This window comes from Panthera uncia, chromosome A2 (genome assembly GCF_023721935.1).
Source record: "Panthera uncia isolate 11264 chromosome A2, Puncia_PCG_1.0, whole genome shotgun sequence".
NCBI lineage: Eukaryota > Metazoa > Chordata > Mammalia > Carnivora > Felidae > Panthera > Panthera uncia.
Genome location: NC_064816.1, coordinates 129,829,439 through 129,848,404, shown reverse-complemented (window position 1 = coordinate 129,848,404; position 18,966 = coordinate 129,829,439). Strand labels below are relative to the sequence as shown.

Below are 18,966 nucleotides of genomic sequence, written 5' to 3'. Positions count from 1 at the left end.
TGAACCCCTTTTCATTTGTGCCTAGTAAGGAACATACAATAAATAGTGACATACAAGTAATTATTATCAGCTTTGTATGTATAATTGTTTTAAAAGTCTATAATCCAAGAAAAGTGATACTGGCAGCCCACTACTATATGCAGATGGGCCCAAGTCAGAAAAAAAAAAGGTATAGGGTACTTTTTGTCATTTAAAATAAACACAGCTTTATGGAGTTATGGGAAAAATGCATATGTTTAGAACTTTTATTATTTGCTTTTTATTATTTAATATTAACTATTATGAAATAAAAGAACATATTTATAAATTTGGCCCAGGTCTTCAGTCATTAAAATGGTAATATATTCTTTTAAATAAAGCAGCACAGGAAAAAACTTTCTGGTTTTTAATTCCCTATACACATAGAACAATTTAGAATTATAATTATCTCATTTTATCTTGTAAAGACAGCCCCACTGAGGTAGGTGTTATTGTCATTCTAGCTTTACATATTGAGAACTAAGGTTCAAGAAGGGACTAGGTTATGAAGCAAATCAATTCCATTTGATACAAATTCTACCTATCATCTGCTGTGTGTTAGACACATGTCCAGTTACTGAGAATATAAAGATGAACAAGAAGTTTTTCTTTTCACTGTAATGTTAAAATAAATACATTTCTAAAGTGAAAAGTAATTACTGCTAATGTGTTATATTAGGATGTTCCTTATTCCTTTCCTCTTCAACTCTGGCCAGGTGTGACACAGCGTTTCCATCTAGGATTCAGGCCTCGGGATCCATGTCTGAGCTGGTTACAGAACACAACAGATGGGAGCAGCAGTATGTAAAATTTGAAAAATAGCATTGTAGCAGGAGGGATCTTACAAGATTTCACACATCCAGGTGGCCACAAGATTGAGTCTGGGAAAGACAGCTAAAGCAGTGAGGTGCAGGCTGGGCCCCGAGAGGCAATGGTCCAGGAAGCTTGGCAAGAGAAAATCAGTGAACTGGGGGAGATAGGGGTAGGAAGGGGGAGATTTCATCCCTCCTTCATCCAGAGGATAGGAGTCCCTCAGCTTAGGGACAAGGCCAAAGAACCTTGATAGAGGCTTAAAAACTGAGTTCCAGAGGGTGTTAACAGACATTTGCAGAAGAAGGTTCCTGGTCATTTGGGGAAAGCTGCACAAACCAAAATTAAAATGGTTTCTTCATTAGCTAGTTGGGGCACTGTAAAACCTCTAATCTTCCCGTCCTCCTTTTCCTGTTTTAGCTGGCTTCTCCAGACTGGACTTCTGAGGCATCCCTATGGCCATATATATCAATATGCTCCAAAATAACATAAATCCTCAGGTCAGTGTCAGACAAACTTTGTTCCAGCATTACATACTAGGCTTCTCGACTTTCCAGAAAATATACTTTTGCACAAAAAGTCATATAATAAGATAATTAGGGAAAATATAGAATTTATTCACAAATATGTAAAAAATCAATTCTGTTTGAAGAGTCTAGGGTTATTTCATCTTAGGAACTGTATAGATATCTACAAATCATATAATAGAAAAGTTTCTCTATTATGAAAGGTATGTTGGTATACATTAAATGAAAGTTGATGTGAAAAGCATTGTAATCTAGTGGAAAGACGAAATTTGAAATCAAGAGACTTGAGTGTGAATCCTAGTTCTGCTATTTGCTCCTTAGGTGGCCCACAACAAATCACCTAATCTTCTAAACCTATGTTTACTTATCTATAAATGGGGATAATCGTCACTGGACCTCTAAACCTCACAGGTCTATGTGACTCTGAAATGAAATAATATATGTCAAAGTAATGTATTAACTAATCTTTCACTAAATTTGTGAGTTACTGTTGACATAAATGTTGTGCCCTGGTATGTATTCCAAAGGAGACAGGTCTACTTTTGATGACCACTGTCCACAACTGGTCCTGGCTAACTTGAAACCTTGGCCCTAAACTACTTCCCACATCGATGGGATTTCTGGTTCATTCTTAGGAGTGATTGATCCTTGGTCTCTCTTACATTCTATTGATCCACACTTGGCTGACCCTCTTGGTCATGGTGTACTCATTTGGCCAGCTGCTGACTGAGGCAGTTCCCACAAGTAGGGCTGGAGACTATCACAATCTCTTTTTAGCAAGGAATTCTTGTATGTATGGCTGCTTGAGGAGCATGAACTCTCCCTGGCAATAAGGAGCAAATCTCTAAACACATAATTCTCTCCACAGCTTTCACTGATGGAATATGAATCTACTTTACACTTATGTTTTGAATGGTAATTGGACAAACACAACATGAAATAAAATGCCATCCTTTCTTTTGATAAAAACAGTCTACTGCATGTCCAGAAGGGCCTTTTCTTTCTTTTCTCATGCTTTCCTTTCCTTTGTTTCTGTCCCAAGAGAGACAGAGGTATAATGTGATTAACTTGAGAAACTGATAAAGGGTTAATTAAACAGCTGTCACACAAATCTTCCATCTTAGATTTCCTCTTATATATAAGGAAAATGGAGTATGGAAGAAGACTGAATGATGATACCTAAATAATCCCTTCTAACCACCCCTTCTCTCCCCAGACTACCACTCTGTGACATGACAGATGTTATACACTTGTTAGAGAAAAGAATCATTCTGTAAGTAAGCAAAAAAAGAAAGTGTTTTGCGTCTATTTGCGGAGATCCCTTGGGCCATGTTGGGAATAGCACTGAAAGGCTGAGGATGATGTCAAATCATGTTTTTCTAGGTCCAACAATTTTGTAGGACATTGAATAATGGGTATTTAATTTACAGAAAAATAAGTTTTCTCTTCCATATAGGACCATGCTTGGAAGGGCAGATAAAGAACCATTTATCTCTAATCCTTCCATCAGAGATACAGGAACAGAAAAATAGTCTTTATCTGGGTGTAAAAACATTTGCAAATAAACCTTTGTTTTCATCAAGAAAAACCAAATGGAATCTTTCAAATGGCAAACACAGTAATTGTTGAAAGCAAAAGGTCACACTAGATTAGTTTTATTGAAAAAAAAAAAGAAGTGATAAAAGCTCTTTCTCCTTCTCTAAAACTAATTAAAGAAGCAGATGAAAGAACTTTGCTGTGGTAAACATACTGTTCACTGAAGCAGGCTTCCATTTAATTTCATGCTGGGCTTGCTTAATTATTGTATAAAACACAATTCAAGGTTAGTAAACTTACATGACTATGAACGTGTGCATGAATTTGGCTGTGGATAAAATCTTTTTGAAAAAGCAGAAAAATTTTGGTAGAAATACATTATTACTTGGGTGAGATGATCTATAGTAACTTACATTACATGTAAACAAGAACTATCCTATTACTTTGTGTTTGTTCATATTTGCATTCAGGCTATCTTTCAGGGAAAAAAAGTCTGAATGTCTAAAACAATATGTTGAAGGATAAATGTGACTGGGGCTATTGATATAGTCTTGATCATTTTGCCCATTTTATTACTTACTACTTGAAGTAAAAATGATTGAAGTGATGTAAGAGGGCTGTACTCTAGTCTTTGTTTTGCTACTGTTCCATCACCTGTCAAACCACTTAAGCTCCCTGGGCTTTAGTGTTCTTTGTTGCAACAGGCTGGGTTAGAAAAAACGATCTGTTATTCTCCAATTAAATTACATTTGGAGGCTAATATATTCCTAAGGTAGAGGAAATCCAGCTCATTTAGAAATCAGTTTAGAGAGGACCATACCCAGATACAAAATTCCCAGTATTCTAAGGAAGTACAGAACTACAATTGATGCATTTACTTTCATAGCTCTTACCTTTTATATTATAATGAGCACATTTAGGTGTCCAGGGAAATGTATAACATCAGCAAGATAATGCATTACAGGCAGCCTATTTAACAGATCGTGTCCCACATTTGCTACTTTTTAATACACACACAAGAAACAATTTTTAAATGCTTCATTAAAAAGCAGTCCACGATTACACTTACCTTTTAGTCTTAATGCCAAAAAGATTTGTTTTTCAGAGTTTAGATATTTGCTGATGTAGTATAAGATAATGACCTAGTACAAAAATTCTATTCATATAGCTATGAAGTCAATTAAGTTCAAGTTGATGATTTAAGAGAATATCTTTAAGCGTTTCTTACCTTAATTTCCAGTACATTTTCATTGCCTATTGAGATCATCACTGGCTTTTCAAAAGGCTTAAACACAGGATTATGTACATAAATGAGATCAAAGTATTTGGAATGGATCCCATCTAACATGAAAAAGGCTTTGGTTTTCAGAGGGAGTTGCAGATTCAGCTGTTGCAGTGAAGGAGTTGTACAGCAGATTATCTCTGAATTAGAGCGATGGTGACATGCCTATAGTAAGACACAATTATCCACTGTAGACAGAATACAGCCAAACAACATCAATAACAACTTCCACATTTCATTGTTTTAGACAATCAATTGAAAATATGTAATTTTTGAAAAAAAAATCTGCATTTAACTTCCTAATGTTAAAGAACACATTTCGGAAAGTATGATAGATGCAATATTATCCAAATAACACCATCTTTAAAGGAATGCAGAACTTCATTTGCCTTGAATAAGCTATATGGATCTGAAGCTGGCTCTCCCTCTGTCACTTTTATTTTCCTTAAGATGACAAGACAGTCACCTGAAGGGACTGCCCCTTCATTTATGAAACAGCTATGGGACAGTGAGAGCTGGACTTTGTGTGGTGAGAAGTCCTTGATTCACATCAGACCTTTAAAATAAGCCATGACAATCAGGGCAAAGCCCTTGCTAGGAGACTCAGTTTTCTGAAGTAAGAATTGAAATTAAAAGTGTGTGATACTACATGGTATAAAGTATGTTGTCGTCAACTACCAAGCACCATACTGCTGACATTATAATTAGCTATGTAGTCGGGTCATCTGTTTGATGTGTTTTAAGCCTCAATTTCTGAGTGTCAGGTTCTATGCAAAATACTTTACAGGCAGGTCTCATTTAATTTTCACGGTTCTATGAGAGGTGCTATGATTACCCACATTTTACAAGATGAAGAAACTAAGCTTTTGAGCTAGTGTCATTAGACGAGGTCACACAACTCTGAGTGGCAAAGTGGGAACATAAGTCCTAGGTCACTGGCTCAACTTCACTGACTTAATTCCCATGCGATATGGCTTCTTGCTCTCTCTCTATATGTATTCTATACTGGTAGATTTTTTCCTACACTATTTTACAAAGTCTCTGCTATTATTATTTCATGTGCTTTCATCTCTCATTTCAAATCTTCCCCTTTGGAATTCTGATTTATGGAAGTTTGGAAAATGTGGTTTCCTCTTGATTGTGCTTAGACTAAACCAGCAACACAAAGTGGCACATTTGAGGTTAAATGATTGTATTTTTTCCCCAAGGAAAAGACAAACAAGCAACAACATCCTTAGATTTCCTTTTCTTTGACAAGTAGAGTTGGAGATAAAACAATTACTTATGCCCACAATAGAAAAAGGACTCAGGATATACATAAAAAGCACAAGCAAAATTTAGTATTTGATATTTTCTTTTAAAAATAATGAAAAAAAATTATCCTACATTTTAAAATGTATGCTGTAAGCAGATAAAGAAAACAGATACATAGATATAGAAATAAAATGTTAGTTTTATATCAAATTCATATTATAATGCCAAAAGTTATTTATTCCTATCATCTTGAAAAGTGGAAATGAACAGTGTTACTGCCAGTACAATAATTCTCTATTAACAACAAGAAATTTGAAAACTGTATAATAAACTGCTGGCTTCTGGGATATAATGTGTATTAATATTAATTTTGTTAAGGAGGTGGTTAGTATTTTTATTTTAAAAGATTAGAGTGTGTTGAACTTAAAAATTATCATGGCTAGATCAGTATACTGAAATCAGACCTGGCCAAGAGTTTTTATTTGTTAAATAATAAATGGGTTCAATTCATCATGCTCAGCTTCAAATTCTATAAGCACCAAGGAACACAGAAGAACACACATTTCTTTATGAAGTAGTTCTCAATAAACAACAGTCAAGTAGAATTCTTCACTCTTGTCCAATTCTAATGCAGAGTTCTATTGTGCTAATATGTTTGTGGCTAAAACAATAGAAGTTTATATTTTCAGATATGTAGAGATAAGATTTTTATCTCCTACCATTATTTGAATCTTCCTTGGGTTATGGAACAAGCCAAAAGGTGTTCTACATGTCATCATAATGCTGGTGAGGGAGGAGGAAATTTAGCCATTATTTTAATAGCCTAGGCTCACCATAAATTAGATATTGCTAATCATTTCTCAGATTTCTAAAGAGTCCCATGCCAACACCAAAAAAGGGTATTCTTACTTGGTTAATGAAAAATTGTTCTGTTTGGCTGTGAAGAAGTGATGTTCCTTAAATTAATAGCAGTGGTATTCTAACTTTGTTTGTGGCCATGTGTGGGGATTGGTTTTAAAGCTCTCTACTTCATACGGTGACTCCCTGGAGTACAATCTCTCAGGAATATGATAAAAATCTAATAATACTCTTTAGAGGTGATGCAATGTGGCTGATTGAGAAGGTCAAGAAAAATCTCATTGGAGGTGACCCTATTGTTTGGTGATTTGGCTTGACATTTTTAGCCCCAAATTGGTTTTTGTAATTAAAGAACACTGTGGCCTTAGTCTTCAAGAAATATTGGATGGTGAATAGAAAAGAAAGTGCTATAATTCAATCTATCACCTGCCCAATCAAGACCCTGCTTGAGAGAGGGCACTTAGAACTTTCATTTTTAGTTGAGTGCACAAGTCCAACTAGATTATGGTATTTGACATTAGAGAAAAATGTCAACAAAAATATGAAATCTTTGTAAATAACTTCAACCTTCCTAAAGTCTAAATGAAAACTGCCACTTTAATATGATCTATATAAATTGTTAGACCACAAAACAGGTCACTTTGAAGGAGGCATTCAGTTAAATTTTGACTGACCTTGCAAATAAAAGGAGGGAAGGTGGAGAAATACCAAGCAACAAACAGTCTAGGACATCAGTCTAATGGTCCTTCTCATTACTTGATAACATGCTAACAAAGGGACAAGAAGAACAGTAAGAACACCGTTCTTACACTGGGATGTAAGAACATACATAGTGTGCCTGCCACTTAGACAAGGATGCTGCTGCAAGATTACAACAAAAGGGATAATAGGGGTAATGTCCTCTGCTGCATTAAAAAAAGGGGGAGATAGAGGAATTCTATGGACTGTTTATGCCCCTCCCAAATTCACATGTTGTAATCCTAATCCTCAGCATGATTGTAGTTGGAGATGGGGCCTTGGGAAGGTAATTAGTGGAGTTCTTATGAAGGAGTTAGCGCCCTTATAAGAAAAGACACAGAGAGCTTGCTTCCTCTCTCACTCTCTGCCATGTGAGGATACAATGAGAAGATGGTCTTCTGCAAATCAGAAACAGTGCCCTTACCAGACACCTTGATCTTGGGTTTTCCAGCCTTTGGAACTGCGAGAAATAAGTGTTTGTTGTTTAAGCCACCCAGTCTATGGGGTTTTTATTATAGCAGCCTGAACTAAGACAGGGAATGACGTAGTTTCCATCTGTACTATCTTTAAAAACACTGCCTCAAGTTGGTACTCATCATTTGTGTCTAAGCATTTTGTGTGTATATGTGCATTTTACAATGTTAGGCTGAGACAAGATAATTTTAGTTGTTGAATAAAATATACTATTTGACCTGTGCTGCAAGGAAGGGAACTAGCAATCAGAAGCAAAACCCAAATGTCCTCTGCACACTGAAAACCAGTGGTAAAGGTACAGATGCACAGCTTTAAGTATAACCATCACTCAAAGGACTTACCACTGTAAAGTTCCTTCTTGTTTCATGTACACTTATTACCATCCTTAGGACACTAACTGAATTCAGGTTTTTCCCAACAGCTGTTATGGTGCTCCCACCACTGAAAAATAAAGTAGAAAAACAGCAATATTGAGGGGTACCTGGGTAGCTCAGTCAGTTAAGCATTCCAACTCTTGGTTTCAGCTCAGGTTGTGATATCATGGTTCGTGAGATCAAGCCCCGTGTTGGGATCCACACTTGAGAGTGTGGAACCTCTCAAGATTCTCTTTTTTTCTCTCTGCCCTTCCTCTGCTTACATGTAAGCACTCACACTCTTTCTCAAAATAAATAAATAAATAAATAAATAAATAAATAAATAAATAAATAAATAAAATAAACACAGCAATAAGGAGAGGTTCTTTCTCTACCAAATATTTTAAGAAGTAAGTTAAATTAAACCACATGTAGTGATTGCAAGATATAGTCAGAACCAAAGTCAAATAGAGGTTCAATGGTAACTCTTCTTTGGAAACAACTTACTTAACTTGAAAATATTTTTAAAAATTCCTATTTCATCAGTTGAAGAAATGCATTTTTCTTTTTAGCCACAAAGTATGCAAAAGAAATATTTTTTCTCTCTCTTAAAAATAAATCAAAGAAAAACGAACTTTACTGTGTTAGACTGGCAGAATTAATGGAAACAAGGCAGACTGAACTGGATCCAATGAGATACTAATTCAAAGGTAATCTAGTGTAGGGAAAAGCTATATCTAAAGTAGGCAGAGCAAAAAAACACTGAAGAATGGAAGGAAAAAAAGGTAATTCCACTTTTGGGCACTAAAGTTAGTACAGAATTGACATGTATATAAGTGCATAAATACTATGGTGCCACATTGAACTATTTCACTGAAATCCATTTAAAACGTAATAGAGTAGGATAAAATGTTTCTTGGCATGAACCTAGCAATGATAAAATTAAATTGTACTCAGAACCTGAATGTAGTTTTCACTCCTGAATTGGAAAGGCAGCCTTTAAAAGAAATGCAACCGCATCAAAGCCAGAGATAAAACTGCAGTTCCTCTTGGCTATTTGACAGACAAATCATCCGTATGTTCATTATTTTCTTACACCCATCAGAAGCTTTTACTTACCTAATAAAAGATTTGGTTGGATGAATTGCATAGACAATGGGGTCTTCCTGGTAACTGAAACTGTTCATCTCTCGGTTGGCTAAGTCAATTTTCAATTTAATAGGAAACTCAGTTGGAATGGTTTGAGCTGGGGTATAACATTCGAGAATACTATCTGACACACTGAACAAAAAAAATTAAGAAAATTGACCTTAGCTATTAAATATACATATTTTAGAATTATATGCACAAAAGTATATCACTCAATGGCTCCTAAATGAGAATTTCCAGATGTGTCTAGAAAAAAGTTCTTTCTAATGCAGCCTATTTACATTTGACTGGATCCCAAACTCAGCCTTGTTATAGACAAGCCACCTTTGACTTCAGAACATTTGGGATTTTAAGCAATTTTTAAAGTATCTTTTTGGTACTTGATTAAACTGAGCTCTTTCACCTCTAAGAAACAGAAACATAACTTCTTTCTAAACCCAATCTCCCCCATGTTTCTCACCTCCGCAAAGTGATTTAATCTAATTGTAAATATTGATGGAAATGTTTATTTTAATTTACTGTCAATTACCAGAATCTCACAGCTCACAGCATAGCTAGGATACTAAGATGTAATGTAACAGTAGAGAAGGTAGATGGGAAGATGAAACTTAAAAGTGGAATTAATAAACATAATGGAAGGGTAAAAAAGTCAGCAAAAAGGTAGATGGATATGGGAAAAGAAATTTTGTCAGTATGGGAGTAAATAATATGCATCTTGATTTTCCTCCACAAAAAAAAACCAAAACAAAACAATCTCTTCTTGATTTGTTAGGTACAGATACTAATCCTACTTAACTGATACAACAAAAAGTAAATTCACAACACCTTTTTAAAGTACACGTTTTTCCACCAATTGAAATGTGTCTAGAATTCCCACTGTTAAGGTACTTTCCAGTTAAAGTAAGCAAGGTGCCACCGGTCTTAGGACCATAACTTGGAAAAATACTTGTTATTACAGGATCCTGGATGGGAAATAAAAACAAAACAAAACAAAGTAACTTGTTGATTTTATAACTAAACAAATTTGGTACCAAATATCCTAGTTCATGAGAACTGTAGTGCTTAGACTTACCACATAGGAAAATGTACTGTATTGTGCTGTCCCTCGCCCATTTGAAATAATTATGGATATATTGAAATGCTCATTCACTGCAGGACCAACTGTGCATTTCAACCTGAAAAAAACCCAAAGTTTAATATGTTGCAAATCCAAAGGCTTTTTCTGGTTTGGCTGTTTTATATGAAGGAACATTAGCTCTAAATTATGATGAGCTGGATACTCTGAATAGCAAGTAGAGTTTTGTGGTAAGCATTAGGGCTAAAAATTGTATATTTCTAGTTCTGTACTATTACACTTCACACAGACAAAACAGCAACAGTTAAATCTCATCTGTGCAGACCTCACCAACTGAAAAATTCATAATAATCTAAGTGTAATCCTCTAAAATTGTAGGCATAATGTTTGGTATTCTTAAGATAAATATTTCAACAGCATATGAAACAATGGGATAATAATAAATAAACCAAATCTCTTCATTAAAGAATGTCAACAGGCACATTTCTGTAATTACATGTATCATGTGTGTATTTAAATTATTTTAAAAATAATGAAATGTGACAGACTTTCCATAGAATTATTTTTTTAAATATTAAAAAAATAAAATAAAATAAAACATTTATTTATTTTGAGAGAGAGAGAGAAAGAGTGCACAAGCAGGGGAGAGGCAGAGAGAGAATCCCAAGCAGTCTCTGTGCTGGCGTGATCTCACAAACCATGATCTCATGACCTGAGCCAAAATCAAGAGTTGGATGCTTAACTGACTGAGCCACCTAGGTGCCCCTCCATATAATTCTTTTTGAATTAATAATGTTATAGTCTTGAAAAAGTATAAATATGATTTTTTTTGTTAAACAACTATTCAAAGAAGAAAATGAATTATGTTTCACTTTTACAGGTTATAATATATAATGCAAGGAGTAAGAACTTACAAGGAAGATTTCTAGAATGGATTTGTTTTTCCATTAACAAGTATGACATTACTTGACGTTTTGGTTTCAGTAAATGAGTAGACTTAGACCTCTGTGCCCTGGAAGAAATTCTACAAGGTATAAAATAATTACTTGATAGGATAGTTTCAACCATAAAACTTGAAATGTTTGATTGTTATTACTAAATGATAACTAAAAACTTCTGGATTCTCTGTTCATTATGGGATTTACAATTGATAGAAGGTACATGTAGAAAATGGCAGAAGAAGCATGTATTTTGGATCAGGAGAGTTGAGTTAGAAGGCCTATTAAGCTCTTATTCTCTGGATTGCCTCTGCTAAACTACACTCCACCTTTCTGAACTTCAGGTACCACCTTTGTAAAATAGGTCTAGTATTGCTATCTCCTAGGATTTGGGAATGGCTAAATGAGATACCTTTCCATTACAGTACCAATAAATATCAACTGAAGATAAATTTAAATGCATCAAAAAAAGAAAGAAAGAAAGAAAGAAAGAAAGAAAGAAAGAAAGAAAGAAATTAATTCTCAAAAATATGACTGAGCTGCTTCACTACATTTCTGAGGTTTAGAAAGTGAATTTAGAAGACAGGGTCTATATTGAGCTGTTTACTGATTTTTATAGAAAAAGCCATTGGAGACTCTATATTTGAAGACTTTAAAGATGGAGCAACCCTAGCCAGTGCTGTTCTTTCAAATCTACCCAAACAATTTCTGAAGAAATGTAACAAAAATGGTTTCAAAACTCCCAGATGCTGGATTCTTCTTTTCCTTACTAGGTAATGTCACCTTTCTTCTTTATTAATCCTGGTAAGTAAATAGGATTAAAAACAAAACAGTTCCACTAGGGATGTTACAAGGCCAAGACCCTTTTTTAACTCAAGACATGGACTTTTGGGATAATTTTACAAGCATTCATCTTGAAACACAACCTGTTTTCCAACCACACCCCAGCAAAACATTTTAAGATCCTTACATATTTGTTGTGCTCTCACTTAAGGTCAAAGTGCAGCTCTCATTTCCAAGGAAAACTCTAGTTTTCTTTAAATCAAATTTATTATTCCTCCTGAATCCAAAGTCCCAGCCACACACAGTGAGCATTGTTCCTCCTTCCAGGGGTGCACTGGTTGGGAAAACCTACAAGGACAACCGAAAACTTAAAAAAAATTGAAGACATTATCCTTCATTTGTGTGCAAAACAAAATATATATCCTCAGTCTAAAATTCTTCTATCCTGCCACTATCTAAAAAAACAAAACAAAAAAACAAAACTGAAAAAGTGTCACAAATTTCACAGAATCTGGAACAAATATGAAAATTACCTAACATGCTGATGAATAAAAGCTGTTTTCAGGAGATCCAGAGATGGGACAGAAAGCAGATTCAGCCTGGGTGGAAATGAAGGGTCTTTGTGGGTCACTCTGAAGTGAATTCATCTAATAATCTTCTAGGTTGGAATAGACACAGTTTGGGCCCAGACTTTTACATGTTTGTAACTCTCATTATAACTCCTTCATGGGCCTCCAGATCAAACTCTGATCAAAAATCCTTCATGCGCCCTAGAAGCCAAGCACCAACATGTGCCTTGCTCCATGCACCAGCTGGGTGTTTGTTATAGTCTTGTGCTATGGTACTCCCCACCCAGAGAAGAAATTCACACAGTAAAAACACCTCTTGGTGTCCAGTGTTTTCATAATTGCATTCAGCAGCTATCATAAGACCAAACACAAAGATGGTATTCAATATATATCTGGCATTCACTCATTCATTATTCATTATAAATTATTTGCTATGTGCCAAGCACTAACAAATGAATAGGTGAATCTATTTCTTTATACTTGCTAATTCACATTTATTACTGATTCGGAATTTTTCTTTTCTCCTTTAAATATGGTCCCTATTTTCTATAGACAAGCTGGTTAGTTGACACACCCAGCTTTTAAAAAATGATATAATTTTAAATAAATATAATATATTATTTCTATTACAAATAGATATAAAAAAAAAAAAAACTAGAGAGAGCCCCAAATGTAATCTTTATTGTAGCAATGTTTCTAATTATCTCTCTTGGCATTATTTTACATCTCATTTCTAGAGCTGACTTTTTTTCTCTCCCATGTTCTATGTTAAATACATACATTCATTTTATTATTGCAGGCTCACTTTTGGTGTGTTGAAAGTAAAACATGAGTTCATTAACAAAACTTTGGCAACTGCGATATAAGATAGCAGTAGGTGCTTATGAAGTCTACAAGACAACTGTTCTTAGGCTAAAACTATTAAAACAAAACAAATTTCTAAGTTAAAAATAAGCTTCTCCTCAGCAGCTTTGTGACAATTGAGAAAGGAAATGCTCTTTTGGGGAGGACATATTGTAAATTGTGCTGGAAAAGTACAATGGTGGGAAAACATAGCACCGCCATAGAGACAACTCAAAAACCAGTAAAAGTGTTTGCTAAAGACCAGTTAGTAAAAGTCTAAAAGTGATTCTTTCACAATTTAGAAGGGCTTTTAGCAAAATTCAAATTTGCAAACATTCCCATTCATCCCAAGTAAATAATCGCAAACCAAAGTCTTAACTTACCCTTGTTACCAAACCTCTTTAAAGTCTTAGCTTAATGCTTTTATGATAGCTATTTTACCCATAAAATCCATTACACAGTTGTGCCTTTCATGAAAACTTACCTCGTCCATGTCTAGTCAAATAAGAACTGCTAGAAAAAAATTTATTATTATGTTAGAAATCCAGTAGGAGAGAACAAGACACCTAACCCTTCCGGACTCTCTTCAGCCTGAAGCAGCCACACAGCTGCCTTTCCCTTGTTTAAGGAGGAGGCTTCCCCATAGAAAACAGCTGTCTAAGGCTGATGTTGGCCTGATCCTGCTGCCCAGATCCCCCCTTTCTATGTAAAAACTGAACTCTGTCATCTACATACATCATCACTTGGAATGATGATTTGAGAAAACACAATGAGAGTTGTTCAGCTGGTGTACTGGCAAACAGAAATGAATATTATAAAAATGTCTGCTAGATGGTAGATCAGGATTTGAAAGGCCAGCTGAACTTAGCTTTCTTCCCTGGGCTGAGATGCTAGAGTGGAGTATGCGAGCATTTCCCCCTTAGTTTATGGGGTAATGTTCAATCTTCCAGGGGAAAAGGAAGGAAGTGGTTTTGGACAACACACCCTTGGACAGAACCAACAATGAGCTGGCAAACTCTGAGTTATCCTAAAGGGCAGGGAAACTCTGTGGGAAGGAAAGGAGTGTCCAGCATAAAGCCACAAACGCAGATCTCCCACCTGTCTGGACAGGGGAGAAACAGCCACAAAAGCAGCTGGTGCCCTTTCAACAGGTGGAAATGATTTAAATGATCACATTTTCAAAACCTATCAAGATAATACAAGAGAACACTAAAACAACAACAAACCCTTCCTGGAAAATTAGAATTTGCCTCTTTAGTACTTAAAAAGTCACAAATACAGTGGTGGTAGTGTTTTGCCTGAATGACCCCCCTGCCCCATAAGATATTGCTGTTGCTTCTTATCTGAATCTTCTGATCAATTAATAAATAGTTTTATTGTCTCACTGGGATTGAATTCAATCCTATAAGATATGACAATTTTATCTTAATAAATTCAGAATACATTGGAAAGTGCTTTTCCTTTTCTGAAACATTTCTCTTTGCTCTTTAAGTATGAGATCAGATAACGTGTGAAACAAAATAATGGGTTTGCAATCCTGAAATCTCTCATATGTGGAAGTGCAAAGAATTTCAGCCACTGAACATCACGTACCTTGAAAAGCAGGTTAACTTACATTTATTGGAAAGTAAAACAATACACTAGTTGGGTTTTGTGTCCACAGTATTTAAGACAGATAAGAAATAGATGAATAATCTGTCTTATTTTTTGCAGTAAGAATGCTAACTGTCACGGTCTAGTGCAGCATGAAATCTTCCTAACAACTATGAACTGAAAAGGATTTATGGACTCAGCTGCACTACTTTCCTCCTAACCATACAGCCCAAGCCTCACTGACTTGTGCATGATGCAATGCAACCTTTTAAAAATCACCAACTACAGAAAGGTGGAGTTAGGAAAGGAGAGAGAGGAGGGAGATTTAAACACTGTCAGAGATTCTCTGGTTCCAGAAAATTCTAAGATATTTAGTCATTTTAAAACACCATTTTAATATGGCTTCCATGAGTCATAAAAGGAAGAACATTGGTCAAAATTAAATGTTCTACTTATACAGGTTCTCCATGCTCTGTATTTAAAACACCAGTTTGGCTACTTTTGAAGAAATGAAATTGGTGTAATTCAGTTGCATGTACACACGTGCGCGCACACACACACACACACACATCACATATACTCTTCCCATATCTCTTTCATGGAGTTGCTGAGTTCAGGTTTCTAGTGTCTCAAATTGCCAAGGCTGTGTGTTTAAAGAAGTATAACATTGCACGTGGTTTTACAAATATACTAAACAACGACAACAGAAAGAGTGCATGTAGATTTAACTTTGTTTTCTTACTATCTTCTAGTTTATTCCTGACTGATCAAACTAAATCTTAGTAACTGTGTCTCACCTAACAGAAAATAATTTGGTTTAAAACCCAGTCACCCTGCACAAATCTTGCCCCAAACCGTAACTAAATGAAAACAGCCATGCACTTTGGTGGGGGGGGGGGGGTTTCTCATTCTGACTTGCACACTTTGTTTACTTGGGCTTGCACCAGGAGACCGAGACCTTTAACTTGAATCTTTCACAAGAATCATTTACTAAAGTTCAACTGTTCTATATGTGGACAGGGAAAATACATATCGGGTCCTCACCAGAAAATTATTTTCAAGCAAAATATATTTGGACCAAGACATTTAAAAAAATGCCAAGATGATTTTCATAGTGCCAAATATATGCTTAAACAAGGCAGCAAAGAGCTAGAGAGCATGGCTACAATGTCAATTGAGTTCATCAGTAGAAGCTAAGTTTTCTAGGAGGCACTTTTGTCTTGTTCAACTACATTTCCTTAATGTCTAGAAGAGTGCCTCCTTAATGTCTAGAAGAATGGTTTGTATTCAATAAATATTTTTGGAATGAATTAAAGAATGAAATGGCTCACAGAGTATAGATGTTAGTATAGTCATCAGCTGTACCTATATTGTTCTTCTAGGAACTTTGAGAGAGTTAGCTACCCATGAGTGTTCAATGACTACTTGCCTCCCATATTGTCCTGGGGGTAACCTCTAGTCTTTTTTTTTTTTTTTTTAAGTTTATTTACTTTGAGAGAAAGAGAAAGACAGAGACAGAGAGAGCGAGCACGAGTGGGGGAGGGGAAGAGACAGAGGGAGAGAGAATCTGAAGCAGGCTCTGTGCTGTCAGCACAGACCCCCATGCAGGGCTCAATCCCCAAAACTGTGAGATCATGACCCGAGCGGAAATCAAGAGTTATGGATACTTAACTGACTGAGCCACCAGGCACCCCAGTAACCTCCAGTCTTATGTGTGATGAGACAAGGCCACCATCTATGCATCAGACAGGAAGAAACTTTCTGTCCTATCTGCTCCTGCATGGCTGGCATCCCTAGCTTGCATGGTTCAGCTTAAGATTCTGGGTTATTCTATGAGCAGATCTCTGTGTGTGATGGAGGCTCATTTCTGGGCACCTGGTAGATTAAGTAGGTGGTGAGGAAACCACTGAGTCAAATGAGTCAGGAGGGAAAAGTCCCAGGGTAAGGAAATGGGGAGCCATGCTGCTCACTAGCCACCATTCTTTTATTCACAAAGCACTAAAGGAGAGCAACTGCTCAAGGAGAGAACTACTTAGGGAGTGTGAAGCAAGCACTTCAGGTACAGGTCTCAGGGTGATGTGCCCAAATGCCACCTTGAAGGAAAACCTTGGAGGGAGATGGTGTTTTCACTGGTGTCTCACAGCCAAATGAGTAAACTGAGTTCGGAATTTTTTCATCAATGGGATTTATGTTTACCAAAAAATATACATGAGAGCTGACAGATTCCTACCTCATAGATTGTAGGCAGACAGATCTCTTGAGTCCATGTTCCACTGGGGCATTCCTCCAGTTGCACACATTTATCGTGGCACCAGCCACATTGCACAAAGGGAGGGGCAGAAAGACACTGACTGCAGGACTGGAAATGTTCACAGCCTAAGCCATTCAGTGGGATCTTGGTGATCTGTGAAGAAAAGTGTTGGAAAGAGCTTCCAGAGAGGTTTTTTATTGGTTTGTTAAATGAAAAGTAAATACCCCAAAGATATATGTAACTATAATCGTATAGAGTCTACTAGAGATAGCACCAATGTGTAAAAAACATGTAATATAATAATGGTTAAGTGATTTAAATCAAAAAACCAAATTCCTTCCTTTCTTCTATTGTTGGCACATATGTGATAAACATTACCATTACTGTCCAGGGAACATAAGTACTGTCATGCAATGTTAGAAGTTTTATCTAGTAGGGACATTCTGCTCTATCTGAAGTGTGATTTTAAAACATAAGAGAGTTTAATATAAGCTGCTGGAAAACACACTTGACCCCTGGGAAATTCTAAGTAAGTTTACACATCATTCAGCATCAAGATGCATCTCCTCTCAGGGAAGAGGGATTGCTGGCTGGTGTCAGATTCCAATGTACATTTCAGGACTTACCAGCCTGCACTAGAGTCTGCCCTTAGGACTGTAATTCTCATTCTGCATGTTTGTTTTTCTCATTGAGAAATACAGGACAAAAGGAGAAGTACACATTACAAGGAGGACCTCCCTTTGGTCCAGTCTTCCTAAATAAAAATTTAACTTGGCTTCAGAAGATCTCTGGAATACTCAAGAAATAACCTGAGAAAGGAGAGGTGAATCCAAGACCAAAACAAAACTTAAAAAGGGTCATATGATACATGCTTTAAATATCCACTCAGGAAAAACTACAGCCCTGGAACCTCCCTGTGGGAACGGGGCTTACCTTCTTTCCAGTAACAACCAGTGTGTAGCCATTTTGGTTTAATGGGTGCTCCACAATTGCTTCTGAAGACACAGGGTGGGAATCCAGGCGAAAATTCACATGAGGGGTTGATGATCCTGATCGAGAAACCACAACCTGAGAAACAAAACACAAACACCCTTAGTCCAATGAGTTCAGTTTAAATATAAGTGGAAAATGTGGATGATAATGTTAATAACAGATTAGGAGAGCTTGTGGGTATCTGAAGAGAAGGCCCAACAGTTTATCTCATTGTAAATCAATACAACATCTCCTAATCTCCTGCTGTGAAGACAGTTCATCTGAACCCCCAAGACAGACTTTTGCATATGATCTTTTAACGGTTTATTGAGAAGGAGATCTTTCAGTCAATCAGCCAGCACATGCAGACAAATCCTCACAACTGTATGGGGAACTGGAAGAGCCAAAACTCTCTCCAAAACAGAAGACCTCACTTATGCTACAAGGATTTCAGATTATTTTTTAAATCTATCTTCCTTCCCCTCCTCACTGGGCAGCTTTCCTTGATGTAATGGAAAGGTTAGCAGACAGGGAGTCTGGAGACCCGAATCTAGTTCCAGCTTTGCTAACTCTTTTTTTTTTTTTTTTTTTTTTTCAACGTTTTTTTTTTTTATTTATTTTTGGGACAGAGAGAGACAGAGCATGAACGGGGGAGGGGCAGAGAGAGAGGGAGACACAGAATCGGAAACAGGCTCCAGGCTCCGAGCCATCAGCCCAGAGCCTGACGCGGGGCTCGAACTCACGGACCGCGAGATCGTGACCTGGCTGAAGTCGGACGCTTAACCGACTGCGCCACCCAGGCGCCCTCCAGCTTTGCTAACTCTTAAGCCATATTTATAGATCTTCTGAGATCAAAATAGGCCTTCAGGTACTTTAATGTCATTTTTATAAACCATCGTCCTATCAGATGTTATTTCTTGGATTATAAAGTTCTTCTTGGCCT

The 18,966-nt window shown here is 36.4% G+C and overlaps 1 protein-coding gene across 1 annotated transcript in view; it reads right to left on the bottom strand.

Annotated features, from left to right (window-relative positions):
* MET (MET proto-oncogene, receptor tyrosine kinase) overlaps positions 1-18,966 on the bottom strand; it is a 112,774-nt gene that overhangs the window by 28,956 nt on the left and 64,852 nt on the right. The window contains exons 4-11 of the mRNA XM_049642969.1: positions 17,985-18,119; positions 17,031-17,204; positions 11,983-12,143; positions 10,072-10,174; positions 9,825-9,961; positions 8,970-9,131; positions 7,839-7,938; positions 4,120-4,338 (exon numbers count right to left, since the gene is read on the bottom strand). Of these exons, the coding sequence (XP_049498926.1) occupies positions 4,120-4,338; positions 7,839-7,938; positions 8,970-9,131; positions 9,825-9,961; positions 10,072-10,174; positions 11,983-12,143; positions 17,031-17,204; positions 17,985-18,119 (1,191 nt within the window). The remainder of the gene's footprint in view (positions 1-4,119; positions 4,339-7,838; positions 7,939-8,969; positions 9,132-9,824; positions 9,962-10,071; positions 10,175-11,982; positions 12,144-17,030; positions 17,205-17,984; positions 18,120-18,966) is intronic.